At 31.2% G+C, this 25,796-nt stretch overlaps 3 protein-coding genes across 3 annotated transcripts; all 3 read right to left on the bottom strand.

The window, feature by feature from the left end:
• Positions 1-5,276: 5,276 nt before the first annotated feature.
• On the bottom strand, positions 5,277-9,485 carry LOC114187096 (cysteine-rich receptor-like protein kinase 2). Its single transcript, XM_028075228.2, has 8 exons — positions 9,067-9,485; positions 7,161-7,549; positions 6,961-7,086; positions 6,728-6,855; positions 6,411-6,624; positions 6,090-6,321; positions 5,858-6,011; positions 5,277-5,776 (listed from the first exon to the last, which is right to left on the bottom strand). Exons 1-8 carry the CDS (start codon positions 9,444-9,446, stop codon positions 5,462-5,464), a joined length of 1,938 nt encoding a protein of 645 aa, XP_027931029.2. The 5' UTR covers positions 9,447-9,485; the 3' UTR covers positions 5,277-5,461.
• A 5,955-nt stretch (positions 9,486-15,440) lies between these two features.
• On the bottom strand, positions 15,441-20,465 carry LOC114187094 (cysteine-rich receptor-like protein kinase 2). The gene is made up of 10 exons (XM_028075225.2): positions 20,022-20,465; positions 19,450-19,841; positions 18,285-18,594; positions 17,793-18,187; positions 17,456-17,575; positions 17,097-17,224; positions 16,710-16,923; positions 16,396-16,624; positions 16,119-16,272; positions 15,441-16,040 (listed from the first exon to the last, which is right to left on the bottom strand). Exons 1-10 carry the CDS (start codon positions 20,450-20,452, stop codon positions 15,720-15,722), a joined length of 2,694 nt encoding a protein of 897 aa, XP_027931026.2. The 5' UTR covers positions 20,453-20,465; the 3' UTR covers positions 15,441-15,719.
• Positions 20,466-20,979: 514 nt separating this feature from the next.
• On the bottom strand, positions 20,980-24,991 carry LOC114187100 (cysteine-rich receptor-like protein kinase 44). Its single transcript, XM_085674896.1, has 9 exons — positions 24,732-24,991; positions 23,718-23,990; positions 23,235-23,626; positions 22,938-23,051; positions 22,495-22,622; positions 22,197-22,410; positions 21,863-22,094; positions 21,603-21,756; positions 20,980-21,524 (listed from the first exon to the last, which is right to left on the bottom strand). The coding sequence occupies exons 1-9, from the start codon at positions 24,854-24,856 to the stop codon at positions 21,222-21,224; spliced, it is 1,935 nt and encodes a 644-aa protein (XP_085531022.1). The 5' UTR covers positions 24,857-24,991; the 3' UTR covers positions 20,980-21,221.
• Between the last annotated feature and the right edge of the window lie 805 nt (positions 24,992-25,796).

Raw genomic sequence — 25,796 nt, 5'->3', positions numbered from 1 at the left:
GTGTGTATATAGGAACTGAGATTAGTCTTATATATATATGGAAAAAAGTTAAACGTTGGCATGTGTGGGTTCAAGAAAGAGAAAGATAAGGAGAAAGGATATTGGTATTTTAGTACGTGTAACAAGATAAATAATTATTTTTATTACAATTATTACTCAATTTTGACAATTTTTTTTATTACATAAGATCATCTTCTAAGTGATTTTGAAATATTGAGAATGAGAAGATAAAAAATGAAAAACCACTTAGAAAATATCATCTAAGATTATAAGAGAAAGTTGTGAAAATTTAATATTAAAAAAATCATTTTCCTTACTTTTATAAAGTAATTAATTTGGAAATTCACAATCCACTTGACATCGGTGAGAAGTGATTCAAGAGAGAATATATTTATGTTATTCAATGTGATATAATTAGAAACAAATGAGAAAAAGACATTAACTACGTATTTGACAATGGGATGTTAAAATATAATTAATAGTCTTTTATATATAGTCAGAAATTAAGATAAAGATATCTGCAACAGATATAAATTATATTATAGTATTTTCTAAGAAATAAATAAATATATTTTTTTGACTTAAATATGATAATGCACTTTGTTACTTCATTTTTAATATATATATATATATATATATATATATATATATATATATATATATATATATTGAATTCAATTTATAAATGGGAATTAATTATCGTAAAATTTAATGAATTCTTATAGCCAATAATATATAATATTATGCAAAAACGGTACACATAACTATTTCATATATCTAGGAACAAAAGTTTCAATAAAGCATTGAACAGTTTGACAAATTTTACTTAGGTATATGAATTATTGACAATTTTTTGAGGTATCTGAACCAACTTTTATATATTTGCAACAATGTTATGATTTCACACAACTGACTTAAATAGTGAACTTTTCTCAACATACCAAAATTCAATTAAAAAAACATTTTAAAACTCAACTAAAATAATGTTTTGGAGATTTAATTAAACATTATCAAATAAAGGACCAGACAATTTAATCTGTTTAATTTAGTCAAATAGAAACAGAAAAACAAGCACTCCGAGGACAACAAGGACAATGATTTTGTTATTCTATAGACCATGAGGAGAATGAAGTCTACTACTTTGGGAAAAGACTCAAAAAACTTAGATCTGAATTTACTTTATTTACATATAATCTGATAAAAAAATAGCAATATCTCCAGAAATTAAGGTAGTCAACCCATAAAATATGCTTAAAAAATTTGGAGATTATTATTGATCGATCAAGTCAATGATTTTCCATGAAATTTATGATGCATGGAATTATTGGGCACAAGTTTCATACATGTTCACACCACTTTCATATGTGTCACTTTCTTAAATGATATATCAAATAATTTTAATCAACGATATCTTTTTAAGAAGGAAATGATGCATGAACTAGAAGAGGAAATCATATAAATATATATTTAATGTAAGATCACAATAATATTGTTTAATTGGGCTGCTAATGTAATTAATACTATATTTGTATGTCGTTAATTACAAAATAAAACTTGTTTAAAATCACTTTACCTCTCAAAACGAACAAGTTCTTTTAAGTTTTGTGAGTTAAATTTAAATATTCGAATTCTCATTTGATTATACATAATTATTCGTGATGGCATTGTTACATTGTAAAATTACCAACTCAGTAACACTCATATTAACATCTTTAATGAACCGTTTATTATTCATATAAATTAGTAGGCAATAAACTTTGTTATAATGTAATTAACGTGTTAATTGTACTATTAAGAATGTGAAATATTAAATGAATAATATGAAGTGTTTAAGATTATAATTCATATAATATAATTTTGAAAAAGTAAAGATTATTTAAATTTATATATACAGGAAATTGACTTGATATCTAATTGATATAAAATATTTTATACATTTCATCTAAATTAGTTTAAGTTGAACTATCGTTACAAAATCAACTTTTTAATATGAAAACATTATTAAAATTTTTTATATTACATGATAATTTTCTTGTAAATTTGTTAAAAATTTTTACAAAAAAAGACTTTTTTCTATTATTCTTTCTAAGAATTTTAATTGGTAGGTAATTTCTTCATGGATAATTATTTCCTATAAAATTTGTAAGTATTTTATACAAAATTTGTTGCAAAAAGTGTTTTATATAAAATATTTTACAAAAATATTGGCAGCAATTTCCTGCAAATTTTTTTATAACAAAATTTATAAGTATTTTTTATAAAAAAAATCAAAACAAAATTAACAGGAAATATAATTTTTTTTAATAGTGAAATTATTTTATATATATATAATCGATATAAAATATTTAATTATTAACATACGTAAATAACTTCAAGCGTAATATTATTATTTATTTAAAAAAATTGTGAAAAATGTTTTGCCTATTTTGAACCGTTTCTCTACTCAGTATAAAACAATGAATTCAAACTAGTATCGACTTCACATTTAATAAATGATTATAAAAAATATATTTTTGATAATATTAATAGTGATGACAATTTTTTATACACATTAGATTAATTTACATATGTAGTTGAAAGTTAATATAAAAAATAAAAAATAAAGTTATGTTTAGCATTTTATTTGAATTATATAGAAAAATTAAGACATTGGATGAGAATAAATTAAAAAATATTATATCAATCTTAATTTATTTCTGATTTTTTTTAATAATTACATAAACATCCACAATCCACTAAAGTATTGTATTTTATAGTTATTGCTATAGATGACTGTTTTTAAAAGTAAGATTACTCATCTAAAGTTACTAAATGAAGTTTTGATTTTATATTTGAAGAGTGAAATGATAGAAACACTTAATTGCATGATATTTGTAGCCGCCAAAAAATATAATTTGACTAATTGTAGTAAATTTTGCCTTAAGTCAAGTAGCTTTAAGGCAACACAATGATTAAGTATTTAATTTTTTATTAAACAAAAATTATGAACGAAAACATTATTTAATACTTGATATTTTTGTTGTCTAGACATAACAACTATACAAAGAATGAATAAAAATAGGCTGCTAAACATGTTTAAGATTTGACTTATAAATCTAATTAATTTTTTGAATAATGGATAACTCATGTGCAGAAATCTGGGATATCATGAGACTGTTAAATTTAATTTAAATAATTATGATATTTTGTTGAAAAGTCACAGGCCACCCAAGCGGAATATGTGGCAGTGAATGTGATATACATAAAGTTTATATTATAATATGGTTACATACGATGGTAATGAGAATTAAATAAAATAACAGTATCAAATAAACAATTAAATAATTGTCAAATAAATATAGAAAAGAGTAAAAATGTTTAAATAATTGTCAAGAAGTATTGTAGAGTAGAAATTAAATTGTTATCCAAATAAATGGATTAATTAAAGCTTGGCATTAGCAGAAGTGGAAACTGAATGCCTCCGGGATGGTCTCTCTGTCTTCTCCTTTGGCGTCTACTGTCAATGTCAAAACCTAACCTTCTAGAATGCGTAAATAATGTATTCATAGTATTATTACTATTGTCAACTAATATAAAACAAGCCACACGAACCCAACAAATAATACAAAGTCAATCATATACAGATAGGAAAATTATACTATTAAAATTTCTATTTGTTTACTTTATTTTTTATTTTTTAACGTGATTTAATATAAATTATTAATTTTATTTTAAAAAAATAATAATATATTAATCAATGATTTACACTAAAATACTAAGAAAATCAATAACAAGAGTTAAAAAGTAAAAATCATAATATCCATGTTCATGATATTATGCTAACATGCAATTAAACCACATTATGAATAGAAGTAGAAGTTCCAATGTCGTTATACAAACCTAAAACGTTACATCTTTACATAACCACGCAGACAGAAACGATTTAAAATTGAGTTAAATATGTTTTTAGTCCTTTAATTTTTAATGAATTTTGGAATTAATCTATTTTAAAATTTTAAATCAATTTCGTCATTCATTTTTCGAAATATATGAATTTAGCCTTTTTAGTTAAATTTTGTTATGTTTATTTGACATTTCAAGAATGTTTCATAATAGTATTTGACTTAACATTCAAACAAAAATGTGTTAAACAATATAAATAATTCAAATACAATCATGAAATGTATACGAAACATCAAATAAACCTAAAAAATTTGATTAAAAAGACTAAATACACGTATTTCAAAAGATAAAAGACTAAATTGATCCAAAATTTCGAAATAGATTAAATCCAAAATTCACTTAAAGAAATCAAAAACATATTTAACCCTTAAAAATTTTACATTTACATCGGTATTTCCTCAAATTTTATCACTTTTCTTATTTAAAAAGCTCCAAATTTTATGTTTATATTAATTTTTTAATTATTTTTTTATTAAAAAGTGGATTTTTCTATATTAACTTTATCTCTTAATTAACTTCATCTTTAATTGATGTGGCTTATCCAACCCTTTTTTTTATGAAATTGATACTTAAGTTTTATCCATCATGTACTTATATAGGAAAGATGCACTAAATCAGAAAAAATAAATAGCAAGAAGGATACAGAATAGGAAAATGATATTTTAGAAAAACCTGCATTCTGGATTCTAAACTGGTTCCTAAAATATCTTGAAAAAATCAATTACAAATATTCAAAACAAAATTTATCTTAGCTTCACTTCTAAGTTAACTAATCAGCTTCTCTGTAAATATGATCATAACATAATTAATTTTATATATGAAATTATAACAATTTCATCTTTCTCTTGAAAGTAGTTATAGTTAAAGGTCAAAACACATTTAGACCTTTCAATCTCTTTGTTACTTGAGGAAGATATTACCCTCTATATATGTTCTCCCTATGAAATTGTAGATAAGATAACGAAAGAGATTAAAGATTAATTACTATCCTGACACAATTTTTATATGAATATGAATATTCAAAAGGCAATGTATTTTATTTTTCATTTAATAATCATGTTACTTTTACATGTATTCCAACATTTTCATTAAACTATTTTTATTTTTAATTTGGGATAATATCCTTGTGATTTTTTGGTACCATGTAATATAACTGCTATTATTATTGTTATTTTATTTTTACTATCATTACTATTATTACTATTATTACTATCATTATAAATAATACCGTTGATATTATTATTCTAAGTAACTTCTATTTTTTATATTTTCATTTCTTATTTCAACACTATTTAAAAAATGTCATCAGATTAAAAGAGGGAGTTACTAAAATGTAAGTGGTAATAAATATTTACATTGTAATTTTACATGGAACACTTATCCTATTGTTGTATTGTAATTTAATGTTAAAAGTAAGACAATGACGTGCAATTTAATAAAACTGAGGGGCTATTCTTTGAAAGAAGTTAGATTTAGAAATAAATGTAGTGATCTTGAAAATGAAATGCAAAATAATTGATCATCTAGCAGGTACTATAGAATTGGAAACACTAGCATTAGACACAGAGGAAGCAGTTGAGGCAGAGATATCTCTTGGGGGCCTTCCATTGGAGTCAATAAAGATAGGCATCGAAGGTCTCATATGCTCAAGAAACTCACTGCTACTCAGCAGCACCACTACTTCAGACATAGCTGGTCTCATAGCAGCCGATGGTTGAGTGCACAACAAAGCAATGTCTATAACTTTCTTCACTTCTTCTCTATCATAGCTATTAGGGCTTAAGTTTTTCTCCACCAACTCCAACTGCATGCCTTTCTCGTACAAGTTCCATGCCTGTTGTAGTAAAAAACAAGCCTAATATAAAACAAAACAAACACTTTTTTGGTATGCTAAGAAATAATGTTAATTCCTTACTCGTCGAAGAAGGTATTCATGGCTACCATCAAGAGTGTTCACATCGGTACACCTTTGACCACTTATGATTTCAAGCACTACAATTCCATAGCTGTATGTATCAGCCTTTTTTGATAACTGACCATGGAGTACATACTCGGGTGCTGTGTATCCCCTGATAACATTAACAAATTATCAGATTGGGGCCTTCAAAACTCTCGAGCTAAGTCTTTTGTATTTGATTTTGACTTACAATGTTCCAGCAACTTTTGTTCTGAGATGGGATTGGTCCCCTGGTAGCAGCTTAACCAAACCAAAATCAGAAATTTTGGGTTGAAGTTGTTCATCCAAGAGGATATTGCCACTCTTGATATCTCTGTGTATGATAGACACATAAAATTCCTCATGTAGATATGTCAATCCCCTCGCTGTTCCCAAAATTATTTCATAGCGTTGTTTCCAGTTGAGGGAACCTTTTCTGTTACCTGTCTTCCAAGTTTATATGCTCAAAACTTCATAGGAGAAAAGAAAACTTAACACAAAATAGTTGTATTGTAATGGACATGTTAGTTACCGAATAAGAATTTGTCAAGACTGTTGTTTGCCATGTATTCGTAAACAAGGATTTTTTCTTGGCCTTTACTGCAGCAACCAAGAAGCCGAACCAGATTTCTGTGATGAACATTACTTACAAGCGTTACTTCACTTTCAAAATTCTCATCTATCTCGCTGGATTTCCCTGAAAATAATTTTTTGACTGCAACAACTTTTCCATTCTTCATTGTCCCCTACTCAGTAGCATCATCAGCATCAGAACAAAAAAAATTGTTAGATGTGTAACTTACAATAGATTAAAATGAAATATTCTCTGAACAACTCATGTTTGTTTACCTTGTATACAGCGCCAAACCCTCCTTCTCCTAGAATGTTTTTCTCACTAAAATTTCTTGTTGCAGCTTTCAACTCACTATACTTGAACTTGGTTGCACCTTTCAACTCAGAAGCTCCCAATACGTTACCTGCCAAGTAAAGTATTAGTTTGATTTTTCTTCATACATAACATAAACAAAGCAATGCATGATTTTTCTTTCCACATAACGTAAAAACTTTCCATATAGTCTTACTTGTGGGAACTCTCATGGGACTTTGGGATCTCCTAATCCAGGGAAATAATGATATAAGGATCACAAGAAGAAGTGCACCTCCAACACAACCACCAATAACAAACCACTTCCTGTTTGAACCTCCTCCTTCAAGACACAAAAGATCTTGATCTCAATTCAGAATGATATTATCCAAGAATACAAGATATGAGACATGGTACCTTGTTTTAAGAAGGGAGTGATATCAACGGTTTGGTTATCAGCAAAGAAGGGTGTCTCCGAGTATCTCATAAAACAGCCAGGGTCGAATGCTCTGCCATCAGTACTAGGAAGACAACCTTGTACACTGGTCTGTTCATCTGACAAACAATCCAAACAAGTGTCTTGTGAGAGAGTTTCAGCACATTGTGCAAAGGCATAGATTGAACCAATGGCCATTTTTGTCTTGGTAGCTGCAAAGTAGCCTCTGATTTTGGGTGTTGCTGTTCGTAGATCTATCAGAAGTTGTTCTCCCACTGCGCTAAAATCAGTGCTTCCATCTGCACTCTGATTTCCACAGAGCATGCTGCTGCGAGAAAAGATCTGGTCGAAGAAGTCGCTGCTCTCGTACCTTAACACTCAAACACATTTCAAGTATCAACATCAAATTCATCACTTTGTTTCGAATGCATGATCTCATCAACTGCTGACCTACGCATTGTTCTTTCTCACGATAACATATCTAATAATCCACACGGTCTCTGTAAACATCCTGCCGTTTTTCGTTTTATGTGTGAAAACATATATTAAAAGAAAATTAATAGCAACTAATTTTAAAGATTAAAAATTAAAAATATGAGTCAGTATCCTGATTTAAATCATTTTTATGAATAAAAAATTATAAATTGTAACTAGAGTCTAGATTATTTTTTAACATTAATTATCAAAAGTTTAAATTAGTTTTTAATTAAAAATTAAAATTAGAACTAATTTATAATCAATAACATAAAGAGTTGACATCTTAATAACTAATATTAAAAATGAATTTAGACTTTAATTTACAAATTAATTATAAATTTTTTATTTATAATAAAGATTATTTTCGTCGATATAAGAATTAATTATTCTAATCTTTAAAATTAATTATATTTAATAAATTTTTTTTAGCCTATAATCTTCATCGATCGTCACATATTCTGCTAATATAACCTTTAATTAGCTTAAATAAAGTCGTTCATAAACTATCCACCAAATAAAAAAGAAAATCAGAAATAATAGATTGGATTGCATGAAATTTTGGACTAAAAATTAAACCAATTAAATTGAATTTACACATACATATGTTTTTATTTATAACCCTTTTATAGAACTCATTTATATTTTATTTTTTATTTAATTGTAAAATTATCACTTTTTTTCAGCATAAAATTATCACATGACATTTTTATTTATTTAAGGAAAACTTATTTAATTAGAAACAGCGTTTCAATTACTAAGTTCTGGAGATATATTCTCGATGGTCTATGTTAGATAATTATATATTATTAGTTATATAACGAATTATAGATGAAATATCTAACATTTTTTAATTATATCTATTAATGTTTAATTATTTATTAATTTTATCCAAAACAAATAAATTAAAAAAGAAGAGTAAAATCTCGAATTCAAAACTGCTATTAATTTGATTAGATAAAAAGTTAATTTAAATTAATCCGATTGGTTCATGTAATAATAGACTCAATCCAACACATGAATACCACAGGGTATAAAAACGAGACAAAACACTCTCTTTTACATGGTTAAAACTCAGTTCTACATTTCATAAGATCAGTTTCGTAGTTAGTGTTACTAATTTTTTCACTCTTAAGGTAAAATTCTCTTTTTCCTTAGTGAAAGCGTTCACACAGTATCAAAAAATAAAAATAAGTAAATATAATAACCTCCTTTTTTTCATTTTCACATCAATATATATATATATATATATATATATATATATATATAATTAAAGATTAAGTGAAAGATAAAAATGTTAATAAATAAAGAATATTTAGTATTATCTTTAACTTTAAAAACCACAGTAAAAGAGAAACAAAAATATTTAAAATTCCGACACTATAGAAGAAAGGTGTTGGAGAGGAAGCATACCTGAGGAAGCAACCATCGTAAATGACACGGGCACCGTTGGATCCGGCGGAGCAGTTGCGAATTTTGGTGACGGCGGCGGCGAAGCAGGTGGCGCAGTCGGTGTGGGAGAGGTAGTTTCTGCACTGAAACATGGCATAGACAGGATCTGTTCCGGTGGTTGCTTGCGCCGTGGCAAAGTAGTTGGTTTGGTTGGTGAGGTGTGCTCGCAGATCTGCGAAAGTTGCGTTAAGGTTTTTGTTGAAATTGGATAAGTTGGTTACCATGAATCCGCTGCAATCCCATTTCAGCAGAAAGGTTTGAGGGTCTCCTTCTACGCCCTCTAAGCTCCACCATGACCACAACCACAACAAGGTCAACCCTACAACCTTCACTTCCGCCATTTTCTTCCCACACAAACTTATTCTACCTGTATATTATGATCTTCCAAACATGCATTCAAATCATTAGAGAATATATAGTATATAAAAAATATAGATAATAATATTTTGATTCACTCTTAACCTACCACTATAATTATATAATTATGTTTCAATTATTTATTTTAACTTTTGTTAATAATATGATATAATGATTTAAAAATAATTAAAATGATACGTTAAAATTCAGTAAAAAATATATCAAAATATCATTATCTATAAATATAAATATCATATAAGTTTTATAAAATTAAATTAGACTTATCTTAAAATTTAATGTCAAAGTTTATAAGGTTGGGATAATCTCTACTTTTAACCTTGTGATTAAATATTCCAAAGCTTTTTTTTGTACAATAATATAAAAATAATTAAATTTTGATGATTTTTTTTTATCTTTTAGATTTCGTCTTTTAATTAGTTTAAAAATATAAAAAAATGAAAAAAAAAATAAAGAAGACCACTTAAAAATAACACATTAAATTATATAAAAAAATTGTTAAGATTTTGTTATTAAATAATCATTTTTTTTAATAACAATTCGAAGTTATTATTAATGATAATTAAAGACTTGTAATTGTTTCATGCAGAATAAAGATGATGCATGATCTGATAGAAAATAAATTTACTAATTTTATGGAAATTTGAACAGTAAAATGCTTTATTTAAATATAATAATTTAACTCATTCAAAATTATTGTTTAAGATTCATCTATAATAAAGATGAATTAGGTTTAAAGTAGGCGTCTAAAAAAAATAGTTGAATGAAGCATAAATTTGATATATATTTATATATGGAGTGTGGTTTGAAACTTCCAAAATAGGCTAAGCATTTTTTAACTCCTACTTCTGAGGCGTAATCAATGCTGATAACATGCTAATTAAAGGAACGTTTGCATGTACGAATCAATAGAATATGTGTCTGTAACACTGCCCACATTGGAATATATTCCAATTTTATTATTTAATATCTAATACATTACAAATAATATTTTTCTCACACTTTTTCTTTTAAATTTATTATTATTTTAAATAGTTATGAAGCAATATCATTAAAATTTAAAATCTTCAAATAAATTTCTAAAATCTCAATTATATTCAAAAGTTTAAAATTAATAATATTTAATTCAAACAATAATAATGATAACTACGTTTAAAAATACATATAAAAATGAGTAATTAAATTTAAAAACTTAAATAAAAATAACGAAAGTTCAAATTTATTTTTAATAGATATACAACTTATCATATCCCAAAATACTTACTTAAATTAACAATTTTGCTTATTGTTTTTTATTAATATTTTTTCTTATCGATCATTTTAATCTCTTTCACACACAACTTAAAAACTTATATTTCATACTAATTTTGTTTCAATTTTTTTTGTAAAATATTTTGTTTAAACCATTTTTCACAACAAATTTTGCAAGAAATATTTACAATTTTACAATTTTGTAGGAAATAATTACTCATGAAGGAATTACCTGCTAATCAAGATTCTTAAACAAAAGAAAACAAAATTATTTTCTTACAAATAACTTTAACAAATTTGAAAGAAAAATCTGATGAAATATGAGAATTTTTAGTAATGATAGTTTAACTAGTATTTAATGAAAATTTTTTATTTATCAGTTGATCTTTATAAAAAATAAAATATATTACTTCAATTTCTAATTGAATCTAAGTCATACATAATAAGTTTTATTTTTTATAATATCAACTATGAATTAACAAATATATATATATATATATATATATATATATATATATATATATATATATATATATATATATATATAAGAGTGAATTAATAATGTCAGCTGCCTAAAAAAGTAGAGATCAAAATATTTATTAGCATAATAAACATGAATAATAAAATAAATTTTTAGCAATTTATTTTCTTATATTATAACATACGATAGAAATTGAAAAAAAAAAAAATAACGTACCTAGAATTACACTACTCTTACAAACCAAAGAAAGTTTATGTAGCTGGACTGGTACATATATGTTAAGGTAAGGTGAGTAAAGCAAAGAGACCTTTTCTTTCTACAAGCCCGCAATATCTTCGTGAACCGCCTAATATTTATAATGATAATTTCTTTCATAAAATGATAAGTTTTTCAGAATTTCCGGAATATAATTTCTAAAGATTCTGAAATATAATTTTCAGAACGCATAAAATATATTTTGGAACAAACTTTTTAAAACAGAATTTTCTAAGAAGACATATAATACTCTTCAAAACAAGTTTTTTAGAACAAACTTCTAAACTATAAAAGATACCTTATATAAAAGACCGTTAAATTTGTAATTAGTATATTATATCAATTTTTCCAAACATATTATATATATATATATATATATATATATATAATAGTTTTAAACATAAAAGAGATTTGATATTATTTTTATTCGTGAATCTTTATTTTTAGGCTTAAATACCTTTTTGGTCTTCATTTTCACAGAATGTTTAAAATGGTCCTCATTTTGATCGAATGTTTAGAATGGTCCTCATTTTCGCAATTCGTGTTTTATTTGGTCCTTTTCTGTAACACCGTTTAAATCATTAACGAAACATTGTACATGTGACACAGTTTGTATTAGGGTGTGTTACGTGTACTGTACAGGTGGCTAATTTTTCAATTTAGGGAAAATTTTGCAATTAGGGAAATTTCTTTATCTTCGTCTTTCTTGAGTTCAGATTTGCAGAGGAAGCAGCTAATACTTGTCATTTCATCATTGAATTGCAGTTGCACTATTCATTTCAATTTTCTAGTTAATCATCATCAACAAGGTAAGTGGGTTCAGGGTTTTCTGGGTTGTGTTTGCTCGTGGGTTAGGGTTTTCGTAATTCTATTTTTGGGTTTGTTTGTCTTTCGATTGTTGTGATGTTCTGCATTAATTCCATGATTTTGTGTAGTTTGTGTCTGTAGGTGGGGTTCAGTGAGGTATTATTTTAGTTGGTTTGTTTGTCGGTTGTCGATGTTGGTGTAATGGTTCCCATTATTTTATTTGTAATTGATTGTAGCAGTGGTCCCCCATTACGTTAAAGTAGGCTTAATAATACATATTTTTTATCTGTTTAATTTACTTTAGGGCAATGAGTGATGATAGGTTCAATGTTATTGTCACCACGGTGGTGAAGTAGAGGCCCATGAAGAGGCGCTGAAGTAGAGATTGGGGATACCAGTGGTCTGAATAGTGATGTTGAAGTGAAAGGTGAAATTGAAGTGGATGGTTGTTTTTACTCCTGATTAAAAGCATGTAAAGATTCCTTTGTCTTCTGTAGACCCATCATAGGTTTGGATGGTTGTTTTTTAAAAGGAAAATACGGAGGTGAGTTGTTGAGTGTTGTGGATAGAGATGCTAATTATCAGTTACTGCCCTTAGTGTATGCTGTTGTGGAAGTTGAAAATAAAGAAACTTGGACATGGTTCTTGGAATTGCTTATTGGTGATCATTGGAGGTATTGACGTGTGTAGGACAATGACCTTTATGTCTGACCAACAAAAGGTATGTTTAATATATGTTCAATTTATTAATTTTTGTTTAATGTTGTAAGTACTAATAATCTTATCATTGTATAGGGATTAGTGCCTGCCATTCAGGACCTATTACCCACTGCTGAGCACAGGTTTTGCATGAGGCATCTGTATGCAAATTTCAGAAAAAGATTCTCTGGCCAAAAATTAAAGATACTCATGTGGAAGGCTGCTAGGAGCACACACCCAGCTCTTTTGGAAAGAGTGATGTTAACAATTAAAGAGTTAAATATTGATGCTTACAGATACCTTATTGTTATACCTCCAAGGTATCTCTACTGGTCCAAGTCTAGATTTAGTGGTCGAGCCATATGAGACACAATTGTCAACCATTTGAGTGAAACTTTTAATAGTGTCATAGTGGATGCAAGAGGCAAACCCATAATCACCATGCTTGAGGAAATCAGAGTTTATTTAATGAAAAGGTGGGTCACCAAGAGAAAAAAGGTTACAACTTTTGAAGGAAACATTTGCCCAAAGGTCCTTGACAGACTACATAAGGAAAAGGAGTTAACCAAATATTGGATCCCAAGGTTAGGTTTTTGTCTTTTTTTAACACAATCAAGTTATTCGTGTACTGATATATGTAATGATATTTGCAGCTGGTCAGGAGAAAAGATATTTGAAGTGAGGCACATATCCACGGTTGGAGATAAGTACACAGTGAATGTGGATGCTTAACATTGCAGCTGTAGGAAATGACTTCTGACTGTTATTCCTTGCTGCCATGCTATTGCAGCAATGAATTTCATCAATGTCAATGTTGAGGACTTCATACGAATCTGTTTCAGGAGATCCACCTATGAAGAAATATATCAATCCATCATCTTTCCAGTCAATGGTGAAGTCTTATGGGAAAGAACTCCCTACCCTGACGTCCATCCACCACATAAGAGAATCTTACCAGGAAGACCTAAGAAAAAAATAAGGTTGGAAGAGTGGGAGTTGAAAAAGAATAACACACAAATCAGCAAAGGAGGTCATAGAAAAAAATGTAGCATATGCCGTCAGATTGGACATAACAGGAACAATTGCCCAGATAAGCCTGTGGATGAGCATACTGCAACACCTACTGAGACTACACCAGATGCCCAAACTGCTGAGAATGCACCAACTGCTGAAACTCAAACAACTCAACCACCAAGGAATGAAGTGGAGAGTCAAGCAACACCACTACCAACACCAGAAGAACCATCTCAGCAGTTTAGGATGAAATTACAAACTAGGAGGAGGCCATGATAGCAGCTACAAGCGTCTTAGTTATTTTTTAGAATTTCTGATATAGAATTCATTATTGATGTACTGCATTTTGACTTTCCTTAAACTTCGTTCAGTTTCACTTTTGCTAAACATTGATGTAGTGCATTTTGATGAGGATGAATTAATGTTATGAATTTAACTTCTTCCAGACTTATATCAATTTAATTTTTCCCAAACTTAAATCAATTTCACTTATTTCAATGCTCAGATTAAAATGTCATTTTGAACATGTTGGGACTAATATCAACATAATCAAACTAATTCATTTCTTCATTTAACAATAGTACAAAACAGATTGGACTTTAAAAGATTACACACAATAACAGTACGAATAATACAATAACAATCAAGTGAACCCTATTACTAATTGCAGTCTCTTCTCAGCAACCTTCAATGACTTCTCCAAATCATTAATCTGCCTCATTTTTGTGTCATGATGATGACATCCTTTTCATCAACACCACCATTTGAAAAAGTTGCAGCCCACATTATTGGAACCACCACTCTGTAAATCAATAAACCAAAAATTAAAACCAATTTATTATTAACACAAAAATAAAAATAGATTGTACCCAAAATTTTCTACCAATATTCTTTGGAGTTCTTGTCATCCTCAAAGCAGCCATCTCTCTGCAACTACAAATCGGGATTAATTCGTTTCTCCTTGAACACCAATAGTGCACGAAGTGATACAACACGGTTGCCTCCAACGATTACAACCAGAGGTAAAGGAAGAAGATTGGAACCGTAACATACCTATATAATGGGATTGCAGGAAGAAGAAGATTGCAGCAATACCAATTGGGAAGGAAGGAACAAGATTGTCAAAACTCACCAACTGCCCAAACATTTCCTATCAAAACCCTAGCTCACTTATTTATCCCCAAATATATAATTAAGCCACCTGTACAGTACACGTAATACACCTTAATACAAATCGTGCCACATGTACAATGCTCCGTTAATGATTTAAACGGCGTTACAGAAAAAGACCAAATAAAACACGAATTGCGAAAATGAGGACCATTCGGTCAAAATGAGGACCATTTTAAACATTTTGTGAAAATGAGGACCATTCGCAACAAACACTACAAAAATGAGGACCAAAAAGGTATTTAAGCCTTATTTTTATATAATGTTTAATTTTGTTTTTTTTATCTAATATATGACTTTTGACCGATTATTACCGATAATTACATTGCACGGTTGGAAATATGAATCAAAATGGTGAACATAAACAGTTAAATCACTAGTGATCGAGACCAGAAGTTCAGTGATCACTATTTTACTCTGCAAAGAACCCCACAATAATCACTATTTTACAACATACGTTCAAGTTGTTTGATTGATAGGGATGAAACTAAGATAAATCCTCTGATTGTTTATTTTAGTCTGTTACATTCATTGGTTGAAGTATCGAAGCCGCTTTTCTTAATCATCGAGCTGATGGAACAGTAACGGAGGCAGTAGCATTGGATGAAGAAGCAGTAGTTGAGACAGACCTAGAATTGTCTTCTCGAGACTTCAAATTGGATTCAACAAACACAGGCATGGTTGGTCGCAGGTGGTCTACTAAGCTCTTGCTTTTCAGTAGCACTACTGCTTCAGACATTGTTGGTCTCGCTCCAGCTGATGCCTGAGTGCACAACAACGCTATTTCTATGGTTTTCTTTACTTCTTCTGCATCATACTCATTAGGGTCTATGGCCTCATCCACAAGCTCCAACTGCATGCCTCTCTCATACAGTCTCCAAGCCTGTTAAGTCAAAATCAAATGTCTCATTCCTCATACGAAAACATCATCAGAAAACCAACAACATAGAACTTTGCTTACTCGTTGAAGAAGGTATTCACGACCTTCCTCATCTTCTTTCACATTTGTACTCTTTTGGCCACTCACTATTTCTAGGACTACAATACCATAGCTGTAGGTATCAGCCTTCTCTGATAATTGACCATGCATTGCATACTCAGGTGCTGTGTATCCCCTGACAAGTGCACAGAACATGTAGCAGTCCGTAGTTAATGAATGAACACTTATACATAACATGTTACATTTTTCCAACATGAATGTCTAGAAATTTAAGTGAATGCAAATTGTTCTGTCTTACAATGTTCCTGCAAATCTTGTGCTAAGGTGAGAACGATCCTCTGGCAGAAGCCTTGCCAACCCAAAATCAGCAATTTTAGGCTGAAGATCATCATCCAGAAGGATATTAGCAGTTTTGATATCTCTATGTATGATGGAGACATGGAAATCTTCATGTAGATATGCTAGTCCTCTTGCTGTGCCCAAAATAATATCATACCGTTGTTTCCAATTTAAGGGACCTCTGTCACCTTTTTCCACCAGGTTTGTATCATATAGTTAAATGGGTGAAATAATAAAGTGATTTTTATTATTCTATTAGAGGTTGAAAGTTACCAAATAAAAATCTGTCAAGACTACTGTTGGCCATGTACTCATAAACCAGGATTCTTTCTTCTCCTTTAATGCAGCAACCAAGAAGTCTAACCAGATTTCTGTGATGAGCATTACTTATTAGCTTCACTTCACTCTCAAAATCATCCTCCATCTTGCTTGATTTTCCCAACACCAATTTCTTGACTGCAACAATTTTTCCATTTCTCAGAGTACCCTGATCAATATGATTGATTCATTTTAGAACAAAAGTGATTTTTCTCTGTTGTTAAAGTTGTTGTAGCATTAACTATTTCATTCTTGGGTTTTGGAAATCTGTGTCTCAGAATATCCTTATTGTGTTTTTGAACATGCTATCCATTGCAATACTCAAACACAATAGTTAGTTACCTTGTATACATCACCGAATCCTCCTTCTCCAAGTTTATTTTCGTTGCTAAAATTCTGTGTTGCTCCTTTCAAGTCGGCATATTTGTAATTAACTGGACCTTTCAACTCGGTTGCTCCCAATATATCACCTGGGAAGGAATATTAAGTAGGTTTGATTTTCTGATAGAGTAAAACAAGAATGTCTTCTTGGATTTACAGAATTTTGGATAAAACTCTTGTATTCTTGACATGAAGTTTGAAACAACTTCTGAGTATGTATTCTTTCCCAACACCAAGAATGTTTTGTGGTTTTCAAAATACTAAAATGAAAATTAATATCAAGCATAATGAAGTTAAAGATTTCAAAATTTGCAACTTACCTCTGGGAAACCTCTTAGGTTTTCTGGATCTTCGAAAGGCAAACACTGCAAGGATGATGAGAAGTAGACCTCCACCTCCAACAACACCACCTATAATGATCCACTTCTTTCTTGAACCTCCTGCAATACAGAAAAGTTATTAACTCGGTTGCACTGTTTTTATTAATTGATTTTATATTATCTGGGTTAATTTTTATAAGAGTAACTATTCAAAATTTCCAATTTATGTAAAATTAAGAACACTCATTATATATAAGTAAAAAACAGCTAGAGCATCACATGAATTACATTCATTAATCCAAAAAACAAAGGAAGGAAATTGCTGTAATGAATTCACCTCCTGTTAAATAGGGCGTGATATCAATGGTTTGATTATCAGGAAAGAAGGGTGTGGTGGAGTATCTCATGAAACAACCAGCATCATATGCTGTACCCGATGTGTTGTTGGAAAGACAATTTTGTAAGTTGTTGTATCCAACTTGCATGCATTTCAAACAATCATTCTCTGCGGCAGTTTCAACACATTGTGCAACAGCATAAATTGCACTGCCATCAACCAACTTTGTCTTTGTAGCTGCATAAAAACCTTTGGTTTTGGGTGTTACTGTTTGGAGTTGCATTAGCACTTGTTGTGCAACTAAGCTAAAGCCAACAACCATTGCACTCGTGTTTCCACACGATGCACCATTCCCAGGTTCTGTAGTCTGCTCGTAGAAACTCTCACTCTCGTACCTTGTCAAACCAACCGACATCAAATTCAAACATATTTACAAATTGACTATATTTGACTAAGATGATCCAAATAAAATTACTAATGTGAATAAGAAACCTGAGGAAGCAAGCGTCGTATATGATTCTGGCACCGTTGGCAGCAGAACAGTTGCGGATTTGGGTGGAGGCAGTGTTGAAGCAAGCAAGACATTCAGTTTTGGAGAGATAGTTTCTGCATTGAAAGATAGCATATGTTAGCACCTCTCCCCTGGTGCTATTTGCTGTGGCAAAGTGCTTGTTCTGATCATTGCTAATTTGTGCTTTCAGACTTGAAAACGTTTTATTGAGATTCTCAAAGAAGCTAGGCAAGTTCGATGAGTTGTATGGGCTGCACCCCTTGTTCAGTAGATGTGGCTGTGGATTTCCAACTGCACCATCAACAACATTATCACCACCACATCAAGGTTAAAGCCACTAACTTTACCTGTAGCTTCCTAGCTTTTAGCTTTTTAGTGCGTATGATTATACGAGAGCAAGTGTCTTTTAGTCATAGCTTATCCTGTTTTAATCTTCTTTGTGTGCGTGTTATCAGATTCACACAGGAAGGTTCTTTTTTGCTTACTTGAGAGACTAAATAGCGAGGGAGTTTAATCTTCTATGGTGGAAAACCATTGAAGTTTGACTGTTGACGAATGACTAATGGCCAGTGGATGGTGGACTCAGAAAGCTGAGTCAACACGAAGGCTTACTTCAACTGGTCCATGAATGATTTCATCTTATAGTGGAGCACTCACCACAGAATCTAAACAATTTGGAATAGATATATAATGTGCTTTCAACTCCATGACCAAGTATAATGATTAAAACAGATGTTTGTATATGAAATATCTTAGGCCACTTTTGTGCCACTTTCTTTTCATAATAAACTTAGAAAAATATGCATCTTCATCATTAATGTATCATTTTCTTAAAAATAGTTTAATGTATGTCCGTTTCTGAAACAAGCAAGTAAGTACATATTCAATCAACGATAGATCTAACCCTTTAAAAGATTTGAGGGACAAGGACAAAGACTGTCATGTCATATGTGTAATGTTCAGATATTCTTAAAAATTTCTAGCCATGAAGCCAAAAGAGTAACAATAGGTGGGTGCAACAGGACAAGTGTTTTTACCTGTGATTGAAGGAAAGTAAGAAGTTTCCATTTTGTAAATATTAATAAAATCAAACTATATAATATGCATTCAGTCATGAAAAATAAATGGGAATTATTGAAATTCTACCTTGATCTAAATAGGGTGTGATATGAATGGTTTGGTTATCAGCAAAGAAGGGTGTGGTGGAGTATCTCATAAAACAACCAGCATCATATGCTCTACCCTCTGTGTTGGGAAGACAACTTCGTAAGTTGTTGTATCCAACAGTCATACATTGCAGACAGTCAGTTTCTGTGGCAGTTTCAACACACTGAGCAATGGCATAAATTGCACTACCACCAGCCACCTCTGTCTTAGTAGCTGCATAAAACCCTTTGATTTTGGGTGCTGTGGTTTGGAGCTCCATTAACACTTGTTCTGCAACTAATTTAAAACTAGTGGCATTTGAACTCATGTTCCCACATGATACACCATTGTCAGGTTCAGTGGTCTCATTGTAGAACCTCCCTCTCTCGTACCTTGTCACATCCAACATCAAACTCAAACAAAATATTTGGATGACTACTTGTCACATCATTAATAAATTGATATGAAGTTGCAATGTGAAGTATAAGAAACAAATAATATAATACAAACAATTGACAGTCATAAAAGATCCAAATGAAAATGAGTGTAATGTGTTTATACAATATATAAACCTGAGAAAGCAGCCATCGTATATGACTCTAGCACCTTTGGCAGAAGAACAGTTGCGGATTTGGGTGGATGCAGTGTTGAAGCAAGCAAGACAGTCAATTCTGGAGAGATAGTTTCTGCATTGAAACATAGTATGTATGAGGATCTTTCCCCTGGCTTGTAATTCTGCAGTGACGAAGTGTTTTCTATGATTATTAACTTGATCTTTGAGCCTTGAAAACGTTCCATTGATACTGCTAAAGAAGCTATGCAAGTTGGATGCGTTGTATTTGCTGCACCTCTGGTTTAGCAAATGTGTTTGTGGGTTTGCAACTGAACCATATGCATAAACAATATTAATATTGCAGCAGCATATCAGGGCTAAGACCAGTAGATTAGGTTTCAGCATCATAACTTCTAGTCTAGCTATTTCAAATATTGAGTATCTTATCATAAGACACAGAACACACAAGTATTTGGTTACTTCTAGAACTTATAATATATATATATATATATATATATATATATATTATATATATATATATGTATATATGTATGTATATAGAGAGAGAAAGAGAGATACAAGAAGTGAATGATTTCCACAGCTACCCACCTCATATAGTGGCGCACTCAAAAGTAGAATTTAGACGATTTTGGAAAGTATATGCGACTCCATGATGATGTAGAAAGGAAAATAATGAGTGTTAGCATCTTTATTCTATTAGAAATTAAAATATCGTAAACCACTTATATTTTTTTTAATAATTAATGAAGTAATAAAATATATATTTTGATTAATAATATTATTCACAAATTGGCAATATGAAGACATGACCTTAGTTGGGGTTCGAGTAACATGTAAGAGATAGAAGGATATGAAACACATGCAAGTCTTGAGTTTAAGGAGGGGTTCCAGTTACAACAAATTAATTGAGGTGTTTAAAATAAATAGAGAATAAACAAATAAATTGTTTGCTATGATTAATGTATTGAATGAGACTGAGATTATGTCCCCCACATGTAATGTAACAACTACTTAAATGAGATTACGTTCTTAAACAAGATGCACTAATCAAATATTAGAACATCCTGAATGTAGCTAATTTAGGTCCATTCAATAAGAGTCCACGAGAGTACCATTATTCAAGAGATACAAACGGTTCATAAATTATTGTGTTAAGTTATTAGTTGAAGTGAAGAAGACCCTTTTCGACATCACATTATCATCGAGCTGATACAATAGAAATGGAAGCATTAGCATTAGATGAACTTGTAGAGTTTCCTTCCCGAGTCATGACATTGGTTCCAACAAACACAGGCATAGTTGGTCGCAGGTGGTCCACTGAGTTCTTGGTTTTGAGTAATACTACTACTTCAGACATTGTTGGCCTCGCTGCAGCTGTTGCCTGAGTGCATAATAAAGCAATTTCTATTATTCTCTTCACTTCTTCCGCATCATATTCATCAGCCTCTATGGCCTCTTCCAACAGCTCCAGGTGAGACCCTCTCTCGTACAGTTTCCATGACTGTTGAAAATCAAAGCAATGGTATCATGTCAAGAGAAAAACAATAATTCCTAGTTAACTATAGCAACTTTTGCTTACTCGTTGAAGAAGATATTCACTGGCCTCCTCATCACCCTTCACATCAGTACTCTTTTGACCACTTATGATTTCTAACACTACAATGCCATAGCTGTAGGTATCAGCCTTCTCTGATAATTGGCCATGCATTGCATACTCAGGTGCAGTGTATCCTCTGCAAGTGCATAATACATAAGCTTTTTAATCTCTCTCTTTTTGCAATGACTTGATGCTCGGTTAAATGTAAAGAAATTAAAGTTAACGCATTAGTTTTGCCTTACAATGTTCCTGCAAATTTTGTGCTGAGATGAGAACAATCCTCTGGGAGAAGCCTTGCCAACCCAAAATCAGCAATTTTTGGCTGAAGATCGTCATTTAACAGGATATTAGCAGTCTTGATATCTCTATGTATGATGGACACGTGGAATTCCTCGTGTAGATATGCTAGTCCCTTTGCTGTGCCTAAAACTATATTATACCGTTGTTTCCAATTTAGGAAACCTTTTCTGTTACCTGTTTGTTTCCCAAGTAAGATTGTTGCCAAAATGGGAAAAAAATGAATATATTTGTAAAAGAAAGATTAATTTCTATCAGTGTTTGACTTGAACTATGTACCGAATAAGAATCTGTCAAGGCTGCTATTTGCCATATACTCATAAACCAAGATTCTCTCTTGGCCTTTGCTGCAGCATCCAAGAAGTCTAACGAGATTCCGATGATGAACATTACTTATAAGCTTCACTTCACCTTCAAAATCATCCTTCATCTTGCTTGATTTCCCCAACACTAGTTTTTTTACGGCAACAACTTTTCCATTTTTCAGAGTACCCTGTAAGAAGTAGTTTGTGTGACTGAAAAGGGAAAATAGTAAATGGTTTTTCATGACGATGTTGAAAATACAGCATAAATTTACTTTGTATACAGCACCAAAACCTCCTTCTCCAAGTTTGTTTTCAGCACTGAACTTTTTTGTTGCAGCTTTCAAATCATTATACTTGTAGTTAACTGGACCTTTCAACTCAGTTGCTCCCAATATGTCAGCTGCTAATTAAGAACGCACACCACTTATGATTTTGTAATAAAAACTTTTTGATTTGCTTATTTTGTGCTTATAAATAGAACATTTTATTAAGAGATCTTTCGGAAACAAAAACATATTATCCACACAATAATCAAAAACCAACCATGAAAGAAACTGAAAACAGATTCTGAAGAAGAAAATTTCATTGAAGAAATTCTTTTCGTACTATATATCATTACATTATATATATATTTTTCAATTGAAAAGAACTCAAAATGAAAAGCATGAACTATTAATAACAAGCATTGCATTGAAGACTTTTCATATTTACATACCTCTTTGAACACCCTTTGATTTTCTAAACCATCTCCAAGCAAACAACATAAGGAGCAGAAGAACAGCTCCAATAACAACACCACCTATAATACCCCACTTCTTTGTTGAACCTCCTGCGATGAAGTAAGAAATTTGACATCAGTTCCAAACGAGCTCTGCAGGTACCATAAAAAAATTGAAGGCGAGTTTTTTCATTAGAAACTTTATTTTTGTTATGAAAACGGACAATAACATTCAAAACAAAAACACACATAATTGATACATCAAAAGAAAAAGGGAATTGTTTTCAACTGTACCTTGTTTTAAAAAGGGTGCAATATCAATAGTCTGATTATCTGCAAACAAAGGTGTGGCGGAGTATCTCATAAAACAGCCAGCATCATATGCTGTCCCATCTGTGTTGGGAAGACAACGTTGTAAGTTGTTGTATGCAACTTCTAAGCAGTTCAGACAACTAGTCTTCATGGCAGTTTCAACACACTGTGAAACGGCATAAATTGCACTACCACCAGCAACAGGTGTCTTTGTAGCCGCATAAAAACCCTCAATTTTTGGGGTTGCTCGCAGGAGCTCCATTAACACTTGTTGTCCAGCTACTGTAAAACCAGTGACAGTTGAACTCGTGTTCCCACATGATACACCACCGCCAGGTTCATTGGTTTCATCGTAGAACCTGTCGCTCTCATACCTCATCTCACATTTTCGGAATATCCAACATCAACATCGTAGGTAACATAGATATCATATTGGAAAAAAAAAATAATGTTTATTATAAAAACCTGAGGAAGCAGGAGTCGTATGTGATTCTGGCGCCATTAGCAGCGGAGCAGTTGCGGATTTGGGAGGTGGCAGTGTTGAAGCAAGAAAGACATTGAGTTTTGGAGAGATAGTTTCTGCATTGAAACATAGCATATGTCATCACCTCTCCCCTAGCTTTACCTTCTACGGCGAAGTGCTTGTTCTTATTATCACTGCTAATTTGAGCTCTAAGGCCTTCAAAAGTTTCATTGATATTGGCAAAGAAGCTACGCAAGTTGGATGCGTTGTATGCGCTTGTTGGGAATAGTCCAAGTGTGAGTCAAAAAGTCCCACATTGGATAGAAAAGACAAAGTTAAACACTATATAAGAATAAAGACCCATAACAACATTGCCTTAAGGTTTTGGTGTAAAAGTGGTGTCTAAGGTCTTATATGTGTAAGACTAATGTCATATAACCATATAGAACCACAATCTCTCAATGACCATAACTATGCCATGACCATGACTATAAACCATATATGAAAAAATATAACCTATCAGTGGTATCAGAGCCGATGGTTCGGAGTGACTGACCGCATAACCATAACCACCATAAAAAAGGGGTCACCGAAGTGACTGACCGCATGACCATAACCAAAAAAGGGGTCACTCATACACCTGAAGGGAAATATATCCGAAGTGACTGACCGCATGACCATAACCAAAAAAGGGGTCACTCATACACCTGAAGGGAAATATACCATATGAAAAAGGAAAAAAAAACAAGGGACTCACCCTTGAGCCCTTGAGGGGAGATGTTGGGAATAGTCCAAGTGTGAGTCAAAAAGTCCCACATTGGATAGAAAAGACAAAGTTAAACACTATATAAGAATAAAGACCCATAACAACATTGCCTTAAGGTTTTGGTGTAAAAGTGGTGTCTAAGGTCTTATATGTGTAAGACTAATGTCATATAACCATATAGAACCACAATCTCTCAATGACCATAACTATGCCATGACCATGACCATAACCTATATGAAATATATATAACCTATCAGCGCTGCACCCCTTGTTCAGTAGATTTGTCTGTATATTTTCAACTGCACCGTATGCATGAATATTATCAGAGCTCCACCATATCAAGGTTATTATTACCAGTAGCTCAAGTTTCAGCATTTTGTTGAAGCTACAAAACTTGCCTCAGATAACAAAAGAGCCCGAGAGACCAAGCATGATTAATGTTTTTGTTTTTGCTATACGAGGAGGGAGTGGTTCCATCTTCTACATTGCAAAAACATTGAGCAAGGTTTGACTTTTTGATGAAGAATTAATGCTGATTGATGACACTGTAGTGCATGTTGGACTCAGAAAGCGTGATCAACACGTAGACATATATAAGTTGCTCAATTAGAAAATTTGACGTTAACTTTTAATTAAGATGATTAAGTTAAGTTAACCCTCCATTCTTCTCATCACCTCTTACATTATAAATGGCATATTGACAAAAGAATCTAAACAGTTAGAAATATAGATGAAAAAACCTAAGATTGACATTTGTAGAGTTGTAGGACCTCTTGATCTCTTAAGCTAAAGTGAGAAGAGTGTCACATTCATCCCTTGAAACACAAATGGTTCTCAGAATCAGCAAATCTGCAATGTTTCAAACTTGACAGAAGCCAACATATGAAAAATTCTATAAGGAAACAGATGTAATAGTAGTTAAGGTTGTTAAGAAGCTTATTAATTAAGTGATTTATGAAAGTGGATTAGAGTTCAGATTCTTTGTTTTTGAATCTTCAAAGACAGTGATAGATTAATTGGTGGAGTGATTTGTTATGCAGACCAGAAAGCAGGTTGGTGGAGAAAGAGAGGAATTGAAGGGTTATCAATGAATGGAGTTGACCAACGGAAGATGCCCTCAGCCGCCTACTCTACGACAAAGAAGTAACTCAAGCTAAGTAGTGTTCATGGCACAATTTTAAACGAACTAAAATTAAGTGATATATTTTAGGAAAATATTTTTCAAAAGTTAAAATTATTATCAACTATATTTGCAAAAATTATTTTATACAAAATTTGTGTTTAAATTTATGTATGTAAACTATATAATATTACT

This window comes from Vigna unguiculata, chromosome 6 (genome assembly GCF_037176805.1).
Source record: "Vigna unguiculata cultivar grain cowpea cultivar isolate G323 ecotype 2 chromosome 6, ASM3717680v1, whole genome shotgun sequence".
NCBI lineage: Eukaryota > Viridiplantae > Streptophyta > Magnoliopsida > Fabales > Fabaceae > Vigna > Vigna unguiculata.
This window is presented reverse-complemented; position numbering and strand designations above follow the sequence as displayed.